This window comes from Crocuta crocuta, unplaced genomic scaffold (assembly GCF_008692635.1).
Source record: "Crocuta crocuta isolate KB4526 unplaced genomic scaffold, BGI_CrCroc_1.0 scaffold598, whole genome shotgun sequence".
In the NCBI taxonomy this organism is placed as follows: Eukaryota; Metazoa; Chordata; class Mammalia; order Carnivora; family Hyaenidae; genus Crocuta; species Crocuta crocuta.
The window spans coordinates 50685-62273 of record NW_027532848.1 but is presented as its reverse complement, the minus strand read 5'-3'; the positions used below and the strand labels follow the sequence as shown (position 1 = coordinate 62273).

At 36.2% G+C, this 11589-nt stretch overlaps 1 protein-coding gene across 1 annotated transcript in view; it reads right to left on the bottom strand.

Annotated features, from left to right (window-relative positions):
- Positions 1–10811, bottom strand: part of LOC144216192 (dystrophin-like) — a 68178-nt gene extending 57367 nt beyond the window's left edge. Inside the window, exons 1-3 of the mRNA XM_077745469.1 lie at positions 10775–10811; positions 9769–9924; positions 275–445 (exon numbers count right to left, since the gene is read on the bottom strand). Of these exons, the coding sequence (XP_077601595.1) occupies positions 275–373 (99 nt within the window). The 5' untranslated portion in view covers positions 374–445; positions 9769–9924; positions 10775–10811. The remainder of the gene's footprint in view (positions 1–274; positions 446–9768; positions 9925–10774) is intronic.
- Between the last annotated feature and the right edge of the window lie 778 nt (positions 10812–11589).

The window sequence follows — 11589 nt, the reverse complement described above, 5'->3', positions numbered from 1 at the left end:
TGTTTCCAATCTCTTAATAATATATAATTTCATGAGGGAAAAATGTTCCTTCCAGTGATATTCCATATTCATATTTTGACCACAATGCATTAAAATTAATAAACAAAAGTTTTAGAATCCATAATGCATACTGAACTTGAATCTGAATTCATTAAAAATCAACCTCCACTATTAAACCAAGGAAAGAGCAGATAGTGTAGAATCATAATGTCAAGCAATGTTGCATCTTTCCTTTTTTTTCTTTCTTTGTCTCATTTTACTTGGTTTATTTTACCTTCATCTCTTCAACTGCAGTCTGTAATTCATCTGGGGTTTTATACTCAAAATCTCTCTCTAGGTATTCTTCTTCAGCTTGTGTCATCCATTCGTGCATCTCTGACAGATCTTTCTGAAGACTTACAGTTTTATCCAAACCTCCCTTTAAGGCTTCCTTTCTGGCATAGACCTTTCATAAAACAAAGCAACAAGCAAAGCATGAATATTAAAAGTCACAAAACACTGTCATTATATTATTACTAAACAGTATGTAAATAACAGAAAGTTTAGAAAGTAAAGATGAAGCAAGAAGTAAAAAGCTTATATGAATGAGGAAATAACTCATGGTGATTGATTATACTTAATTTCACATAGGCGTTAAAATAAAATGTAGCCATTTACTTGTCATATGTAATAAAATGAACATATTCCTCTAGGACTGTAATTTAGCTGTGTGTATGTCTATGCTTTTCTATGAATAAGAAATCGAGAAAAACATCTTTTCATAATGTTTCAGTTGGATACGTAAATTTATTGGCACAATTTCTAATGTTCATAAATCTGAGTCTCCTCTTCCACTGTATTTTTAAAGTACTCTTCCACTTTAAAGAATGAATCATACAAAACACAGTGTACAAAATCAGCATGAATAGTTGTAAATATCTATGCCCCCAATGTGGAACATCCGAATATATATAAAACAATAACATACATAAAGAAATTCATTGATAATAATACAATAACAGTAGGGGACTTTAACACCCAACTTAGATCATCTACGCAGAAAATCAAAACAGAAACTATGGTTTTGAAGGAAATACTGGACTGGATGGACTTAAAAGATATATTCAGAACACTACATCCTAGAAGAGCAAAATACACATTCTTTTCAAGTGCACATGGGACACTCTCCAAAAGAGAACACATACTAGGTCACATATATGGCCTAAGCAAATACAAAATGACTAGGAGTACATCATGTATATTTTCTGACCACAAAGCTATGAAACGTGAAGGACGTGGGTGGCTCAGTCAGCTAAGCATTCAGCTCTCGACTTCAGCTCAGGTCATGATCTCACAGCTTTGTGGGTGTGAGATCCCTGAGGTGGACTCTATGCTGGCACTGTGGAGCCTGCTAGGGACTCTCCCTCCCCTTCTCTCTTTGCCCTTCCCCAGTTGTGCTCTCTCTCACTTTCAAAATATAAATAAATAAAGTAATGTATAAAAAAAAAAAGCTATGAAACTTGAAGTCAACCACAAGAAAAAATTTGGAAAGACCAAAAATACATGGAGGTTAAAGAACATCCTACTAAAGAATGATGGGGCTAACTAGGAAATTAAAGGAGACAGGAAAAAATACGTAGAAACAAATGTAACTAAAAACACATTGATCCAAAACCTTTGGGATGCATCCAACACAGTCATAAGAGGGAGGTATATAGCAATACAAGCATACCTAAAGAAGCAAGAAAAATCTCAGGTACACAACCTAACCTTACACTTAATGGAGGCAGGAAAAGAACAAATGAATCCTAAAGCAAGCAGAAGAAGGGAAATAATAAAGATTACAGTGGAAATAAATGATATAAAAAAAAAAAATCCCGGAGAACAGATCAATGAAATTAGGAGCTGATTCTTTGAAAGAAATAATAAGATTGATAAAGCCTTAGCCAAACTTATCAAAAGGAAAAGAGAAGGACTCAAAGAAAATCATGAATGAGAAAGGAGAAATCAGAACACCACAGAAATACAAAGTGGCATGAATACTGTTCATTTCAGCTTTGAAGGCAGCAACATATCAGAAATAAATCCAGATGTGGTTCCATGGAAAATAAGTTAAATTGTGATATAGACAAACACACACACACACACACACACACACACACACACACACAATGGGATACTATGTAGCACCAATACATCTATACTGAAGTGAAAGTTGTTCAGTATGTAATTTCAAGTTTAAAAAGCAGGCTGCAAAACAGTATGTGTAGTAATAGGAGACCTGTGCTTTTTAAATTTTCATACATTCCTGAAGTATTCATTTTTTACAGAAGAATGTATTACTTATTAAACAGAAAAAAAGCAAAGCTTTAATATCTAAAATAAAATTGTAAGTGCTAATCACTTGTTACAAAGTAACCTGTTGTACCACACTGAGGGAAAAACTTCAGTTTGGTACTAGAATGATTAAATATTGCTTCTCTTTTACCTTAAGAAGGAACTCTATTCCAATGATGTCAATTCTTTTCTGTGGAATTAAGCAGAGTTCTCTCTTTCAAGTAATGCAATTTTAATTGAACAGTTTTAATATATAATGCACAATTTTAGTATAATGAAGTTTTCATGTACCTTACCAAATACTACACATGTGCAGAACCATATTAATTTTCCTTAGTCTTTACAACCATCTTATGCCTAATATAATTAAATTAAAACGACTTTCAATTCTTCACTCTCCTTGGTGAATATAGTCCCTGATCTATTGAAATGTAAATAAATGCTTCACTGTGACACAGTCAGAACAATATGTCTAACGGTTCTACTAATTAAAGTATAAAGACTATTTGCATAATCAATGACCCTTAATCATTGTAAGTAAACAGGTTGCTCAATTTCTACTTCGATCTTCTGCTGTCATCTTTTCAGGCAGTTGGCAAAGTGACAATAATATTAGAATGACTAATGGAACTTAGCCAAAAACTTGTAGTTAAAAAAAAAACAAACAACAGCATGCTATTAAACTAAACCAGAAGAAAGGGATCAGGACTGATTTTTTTTTTTTTTAAAGGAAAAGCAGGCAGGGAGACATTCTGAGGTGACAGCACAAACGCACCAGAAAAAACATCAGCTTTGGAATCAGGATACCTGGACTCAGTCATGAGCAAGTTAAGTAAACCTGGAGATAACACCTCATTTTTCTTTATCTCTGTTCTATAACTAACCTAACAGTTGGACCAGATGATTTCCAAGGTCCTTTCGAAGCTTAAGATCCCACAGTTCTCTTTCCGATCATACAGAGATATTAATTTTTTTGTTTCATATTTTAGAAGGATCTGTAAAAAGGTTTAGGTAATTATTCCCTGTGGACTATTCCCAGTGGACTATTCCAGGATCCACAGGCAGTAGACCCTGTGGAAAGGGTGAGTCCTTCCAAGTACCTTGGCATATGGTGCTGGATCATACAGCCTCCACAAAGGCACAATGAGACAAGAAGACCAGACTTAAGAGTTTTAGCTTGGATATATGGAAGAAAATGAAGTTTCATTTATTCTTCCAGGGTAACTATTAGAATAGTAAACTGGGGAATATGTAATGAATTTGGGGTGCATGCTGGACTTAGTATATTTATTCATTAATATGAAGGTATTGAGTCAGAAGATGGATATGCAGATCTAGGATTCAGGAAAAGGCCCAAATTGTAACAAAACTGTGGAAGCAATAACTTACACATAACACTTAAAGCCATAAAGCTGAATAAATTTACCTGGAGATTGAGTGGTGATAAGGAAGGGAAGAAATCCAAAGACAGAGCCTTGGAATGATTTCAAGTTTAGAGGTCAAGGCAAATGAATCACTAAAGGTACTAATAGTGGTCATGGAAACTGAAGGCAGACTAAGAAAGAACCGAGAGAAAATGATGATAGAGAAGCCAATCAAACAAAGATAAAGACTAAACAATGGATTTAGTGATGTGAATTCACTAGTGACCATGACAAAAATTGCTTCAGTGCAGTAATGAGGATGAAAACTTGATTATGGGACATTTAAGAGAGAACAGGACGAGTGGTATGAAAAGAGTTTCTGTAAAGGGGAACAAAAATGGAGAAGTGGCTGGAAGGAATGTGAGGCAAAGTTGTTGTTGTTGTTGCTGTTGTTAGATTTTATTTTTAAGTAATCTCTACACCCAGTATGGGACTAGAACTCACAACCCCAAGATCAAGAGTCATGTTCCACTGACTGATCCAGCCAGGTGCCCCCAAGGGGTACATTTTTAATGACAGGAAATATTGCAGAATCATTCCCTACTGATGGAAATGATCCAGTGGAGGAAAGGAAAGAAACACATTGTTTTTTTCTTTAAAAGTTTGTATGTTAATTTTGAAAGAGAGAGAGAGAGAGAGAGAGCAAGCAAGCGAGCACGAGTGAGCGTGCTGACAGGGGAGAGGCTGACAGAGAGGGATAAAGAGAGTCCCAAGTAGGCTCCACATTCTCAGTGTGGAGCCCAATACAGAGTTTGAAATCATGAACCACAAGATCATGACATCAGCCAAAATCAAGAGTCAGACACTTACCCAAATAAGCCTCCTGGGCACCCTGAAATATACTATTGATGTAGGAGGTAGGCGGATGTTCAACAGGTGGCATAATGTCTGTGTGATGAAAAAAGAGGATGGTATCCAGCATATTAAGTGGAAAGGCTGGCCTTATATGGGAGTAATGACAGGTCAGTCATGTTAACAATGGGAAAATAGAGTTGTTAACTAACATGCAACTCAGCGGGAGTATGTGCAAGTTCTCTTCTGAATGTTTCTATTTTGTTCATTGGAACATGAAGCTAGTTAATTGCCATACAGGAAGGAGACAAGAACTGGTAGAGATATGCTGAAAGAAATTTGTGAAATACTCATCAGAGGAGTGGGGCTGTGAATGGGTATGAAAAATGCAGTAAGATTACCAATAAGCACCAAGAGGCTACTTGAGGTTTACACTCATGATTTCCAAGGGAGACCAGCCAGTATGATATGTGTTTTCCGCCAGCCATGTTCATCCTTCCTGGTGCAGGCACAGCATCAGCAGAAAAGTGGATCTGACCTAGGTAGGGTATTGTCACATGGATATGATACAGAAAGCAGAGGACAAGAGACTTGAAAGAAAACACACAGGGTGCTTTTAATGATGGATTATAGAATCTACTTTGAATAAGGAATGACCAAGTCAAGATGAAATGCTTCTCTAATGAGAAGCCAGTAAAATCACTGGATTATGCATTCCACTAGGAAGGAAGAATTTTTGAGGTTGGATTACTGGGGGAAGAACTTGGAAAGTAAGGTGCTGATGGCTGCAGAGTAGACTACCTGAGGTTGAAATTATGGAGAAGAATCCTGTAATGACAATGTCTAGGTTATGAGGCTGGGAATGGGTAGCTAAGATAGAGTAGAATACATAATCATTGGAGGAGCTTTCAAGATAGTGAGCGCTGGAAGAGTCATCTGAGTAGACAATGAAATCAGGAAGAATTAATACAGGGATGACAGTAAGTCAGTTATTAAAATATTGAAGAAATAAGGAAGAGTGACCCAGGGGTCTGGGGATGACTGTACCCAAAAGATGCAGTGAATGAGAAAAAGACAGTAATTTGCAAATTATGAGAATGACATCCCTCTAACCTCTATATCCAGTGTTTCTTGGTAACTACTACAAATTTATAGCTGCTATTAATTAAAATATATAATCATGCACTGTTTATTTATAAATGACACATATTTTATAATTTTACAGATGGAGGCTTATGTCTATTTCATGTCTGCTTATTTTATTTACCAAGCATGTACAGAGTAGTTATGCTGTGCTAGGTACTGGTCTAGACACTTTACAAGATGAACACATTTGATGAATATTATAAAATTCTTATAAAGTAGGCATTAATATCACCACATTATAAACACTGGAACTGAAGCACAGAGAGACTAAGCAACTTTTCCAGGATCACACAAGTAGGTTATGGTGGGTGCAAGATCTAAACCAAGGCCATACGGTTCCAGAGCTCCTGGACATACACACTATGCTTGCCTCTGAGTCCATAAGAAATCCTTCTCCATTCTTCAGAGTTTTTAATTTTATTGGCCAAGCATTTTAGGGAAGTAAGTCTTGGAAATCTTTTCTTTGTGAGGTAGGAGTTACCTTATATAAATGATACCTTTACTTTTATACACATAGTTTATGTGCCCAGTTCAAGATGCACTTCTAATTGTCTACTTCTCCAAAGTAAACATGACCAAAATGGAAGTATTGAGCACTCCACTAAGCTAGTCACTTTTGTTCCCTCTTCAGGCCCAAGTCTTTCTTTCATTATTTAAAGGCACTGCAGCCAACTCTGTTGCTTAAAACAGAAATCTCTGAATACACTTTGATTCCTTCTTCTCTCTCTGGACTTGAGGTAAGAACTCTTTATCAGCAAGTACTGTCATATCCAATAGGATCTGATTAAATGAAGAAAGGAACGTGTCATGCGAGGAAAAGAATAAAGGTCAAAGGTGGGTGTGAGTGTAGAATTCTTGACCAAAAATGTAACAAGGAAGAACTAGCCTAATTGGCAAAGATCAGGAAAAAAAAAAAACATAAGACTACATGACATACACATAATGTTGAGCACACTGAGTGACATAAGCTTACTGGAGACAGGTCCTGCTGGAAAAAAGTCTCAACAAAGTTTGAGTCACACAAGCACTTTGGTCCAGTTTTCCCAGAATAACATATCCCTTCCACACATTATTTGCTATATAACGGGAAAATACACAAAGAGTAACGAGAGACAGATCAACAAGTATTGAAATCATTTCCATCTCTATGGAAGATTTTGGAAAAATATCAGGAGAGGTTTGGACCGTGAACCAAACATAATGTCACCAGAGGATGATGTATTTCAAATTTCTTCTCCACTCCACTAAGGCCCTCCCTGCCCTTTGCCAGTAGTACTTCCTACCTGGACAAGTACAATTCCTACCTGCTTCTGCCTGTGCCACTTCCGGCCATTCTTCATAGAATAGGAATATAGAGCAAGGTTTCAAACAACCACTTGAGATGAGGCCGCCTCTGTATGTAGAAGCCTAATACCTTTTCAATGAACTTAACGTGCATACTAAGTCCTCACTATGACTCATGAGACTGTTCATGACTTGCTTCCCACTGGGTTTCCTCTGGCTCACGCTGCTCTACTTAGAGAGGCTTCCCTTAGGTTCCTCACACATGCTCACTCTTCTCCCCTGCCTTAGTAGTTTCTCCCGATTCATCCTAGACCCACACTTTTCTCTAGTCCCCATGTCAAAGTGCCAGGTTCTTTGCACTAATCAGGCACTGGCTTTAATTCCACCCCTTCAGAAAAGACTTAACTGCCTACCCAATAAAAAGCAGGCTCCCTGCTCCTTAAGTCTCATTCAGAGCATTCTGATGGCTTTCTTCAGAGCATTTGTCAACATTAAAATTACGCATTTGTGCAATATTATGTTAACTCATTTACTTTCCATCTTCTCTACTGAACCATACCCTTCGTGAAGATTGATATTTATCATGTTTATTTTCTTCCCTAATTACACCTGATACACAATGTTTAATAAAAAGAGTAAAAATGTTTCTCTAAAAATTATGCATTTTTATGTATATGATTAGTTGCTTTAATAACCATATGACATAATAATGTAAAGATATGTATAATTATGAAACTCCTTCCCTTCCCACTTTCTTCTTTTCAGTATGGTTCACTAATTTGTGAGTTATTTGCATGATGATTAGCCTTTATTTTAGAAATAACTAAAATTTTGTTTAAGTTTTTATTTGTTTACTTTGATAGAGAGTGTGCATGTGCATACAAGTTGGAGAGGGGCAGAGAGAAAGAGAATCCCAAGCAGGCTCCACACTCTTAGCAGAGAGCCTGATGTGGGGCTCGAACCCACAAACATGAGTCATGACTCGAGCCAAAACCAAGAGTCAGACACTTAACCGACTGAGTCACTCAGGCTCCCCTAAAATGTTAGGGGTTTTTATTTGTATACAAAACTTTTAGAATTTAAAATGCTAACCATTTTATACCTAGAAAATCAGATCACAGAATCTCAAAGGATCTCCATGGATATTAGGCATTTGGACAATTTTGTCTCTATTTGTGTGTGTGTGTGTGTGTGTGTGTTTTCCAGACGCTGGCATGTAAAAACAAATGAGTTAATTTTAATCCGAGAAAGAACATCACACCACATTTTGTGTGTAGCTATTTCTATAATGCATAGATTTACAGTTTGTTTTCAATTCTCTCTGGAGCTCTGAACTAGGCCAAACACCCAAGCCTGGCTTCCGTGCTTTTACTGTATTTTGTCTTACTTCTCTTCTTGATTGCATGATACCTTCCTTAAGAAACACAGGTCATTTGTCCATAAGTTCAGAGCATACCCAGTGTGACACATTCCAAGAAGAACCAGAGAGATGTAAAATATCCTAGTATGGGATGAAAACACGGATGGAATCTATGGAATTTGTGTTAGGAAGTAGTCTAATGTGTTTATAGTTCTCTTAAAAGACATGTCTGTGGTATATTTTATAGCAGACATAAGGTCTTAAACAAGGCCATTTTAAGACTAGAGATACTTTAAAAATTACACTTCTCCAATATGTAAAGATCTCGAGGTCTTAGTAATATTGTTGACTGTATATATATGCTTGCTATCATTTTCCTTCTTGCTCCAATTTCTTCTTTCCATTCATCCATTAGAAACATCCAACAAACAAATGCCTTTCACACTGGCCTTGCAGGAAAACATAAATGGTATAATCTATTACCTAAGTAATATTTTTTTTCCTGAACATTCCTTCTAGAGCTGGCTTACTCCAGAGAAGAATGCAAGCTAGCTGACCCAGGGCTATCTCGTCTGTGAGTTAATAGAACTGTTGAGCATTTGCCAGTGACAGTATTATCTGGGTGACTTGCCTTGCCTTTTACTTTTCTAAATTCTTTCCTTTTTCAAATTTAATTTTTGCCTCGTGGCACGATTTCTTTTCAACTTTTAAAGGTTACTTAGAAATAACGAAAGACTGGCTACATCTAATACACATAAGATGAAACCTCTCATTAACTTCAAAAAAGTTCTCGGTGTATTAAAAAATAATCATTGCTTTAGGTCAAATTTTCATCTTTGGTACAAGAAGTATTAGATATATACGACTTGTATATATAACATTTAGTTTCCATAATGTAATCTTAAAATTAAAAATAATATCTACAAAACACTCTGCTGTATAAAAAAGAAGAACTCAGATAGAGAGTTATTTTGTGTTTTATTTCCCCCACTGAGATATTCTTAGCTATTTCCCAAAGTTAATTCATTTACTGAAATAAATGCCTTTCTTAATAATCTGATGTGAAAATTATTTATCTTATTCTTACATTCATTTTATTTCAGTGCCAAGTATACAGGTGTAAAGTGTGTTCTGCTAATCCAATTACGATTACAAAGTTATGCACCAGAGCAAACATTCAATGAAAATCATGCTTAAAAACAGGACATTACTGTTCAGTATTTAAGGTCATCTTAGATTCCAAATAAGATGAATATATACTATTTAACATATCTACCATACAAATGTTTTTTTATGCTAGACAAAGGCTAGTTTGAATTAACCACACTTTAAAACATCGACATACTCAGAGATTAAATTTTCAAAAAGAGCAATGGTAAAGGGAGACATTAAGAAAATTTACTTAATTAAACAGAGGCAAGCCACAGTGCAAGAGGCTGTACGTACCTGTCGGCATATGTAATCCCACTGAGTGTTAAGTTCTCTGAGCTCTGTCTCAAGTCTGCAAGCAAACTCTGGCTCCGCTTCACTCTTTACCTTCTGTGCACTTTCATTGACACTGTTGAGACTGGGCTGAATTGTCTGAATATCATTGACTAAAAGCTAAGGGAATAAATCAATTTAAGCTAGCTGCGAAAATTACCACAACATACTAGAAATACAACATAGAGAGGAAACGTATAATCAGGATTCATGATAGAGTGAGTCTTTTCCTTTAAAATGTGATACACCCCCACCTACAGATATGTATCTACATGTCTCAGCCTTGCAAAAACTGTTCAGTGGTTTTGATGGTGTGATTCAAGTAGGGAATTGTCTGTATTCTATTAGATGAGATAAAAAGGACATAAAAGTATTATTCCTTGTTGGAAAAATGTGTGAAAATGATGGGCTATATACATTACTAGCTTTGAAANTAGCAAAGCAAATTCTTTAAAGAGCTACATTACTTCCTTTCCATGACATGACAATGGCATAATGAATACCGTTTCAGAAATCCATACTGTGTAATATTAGCGTTCAGCGCAGGATGTCTAAGCACAGTAACACAGTATGACTGACAATCTGCAGTAAGACGTAACAGACAGCCCAAAGGTTTCTTTGCCTTTACATTAAACTTCATTTTACACTAAAATAATGAGCGTTGAGTAAACGATAATGCTTCTTTGTTCCTCATTTATTTAACCCAGTTTCCCAACCTTGGCACTAGCATCATTTTAAACTGGCTAATTCTTTGTTGTGAGGGGCTGTTCAGCACATCGGGGGTTACACAGAGCACCCCAGGTCCCTATCCTCTACACAACCCACTCTGAGCTGTGACAAAACTGTCTCCAGATATTGCTAAATGTCCCTGAGGGGAGCAAAATCACTCTGGTTAAGGACCATTGACATAACCAAATAATAACGCCCATATAAAAGTCTTCATATGATAGGGGTCATATAAAAATCTTACCCTGCACTGTTTCAGCTGTTTTTTCAGAATTTCTGAGTCTCCGAGGGCAGGCCATTCCTCCTTCAGGAAGACATCAACTTCAGCCATCCATTTCTTCAGAGTTTTTATGTGATTCTGGAATCAGAGACCCATTTTAAGCATTAGTGGGGTGCTGATTTCTCTTAACAAAATTCATCATGGTGATATTTATGAACATACGCCCAGGAACAATTCCCTTGTTTGAAGGATGTCTCTAAGTAGCTCTTCAGGAAAAACATATTTTTACTAAGACTGCATTTTTATGGTCTACAGTATGAGCACTGGTGTTTGAAGTCTGCTATTGTTAAAAATAAAAAATTACTACCAAATGTGGTTTTATGATGTTACTCTTGAGAACATTAAATCATATCCCCCTCTAGAGAAATTTTGTTACAAAACAACTCATGATAATACTAACAATGTGCCCTTACAGTACATAAAACAAACTATGAACAATAAACTCAGTGTAATGGTGTCTTTATAGCCTCCCTAAACCTGAACTTCCACAAATTGTTTTCTACAGTTGACAGTTTAAATAGTCCCTCCAGTTGAGAAGTTTGCAGAACAAGATTTTGTCATCTTTAAAGAGAAAACTTCTGATTTTAATTTCTTATTTGCTTGACCAGGCTGAAGTAATCATCAGGTGAAAAATGGCATCTTTTATCATTTATAAATAGCCACATAAATCCCATTATTCTTTCAGATATTGCTTTCTTCCTCCTCCTGCTTTTTTGGCTACTTTTCAAATGTATGATTTTTGAGCTCCTTTATTTTCCACACAATTCAAATATTTTGCC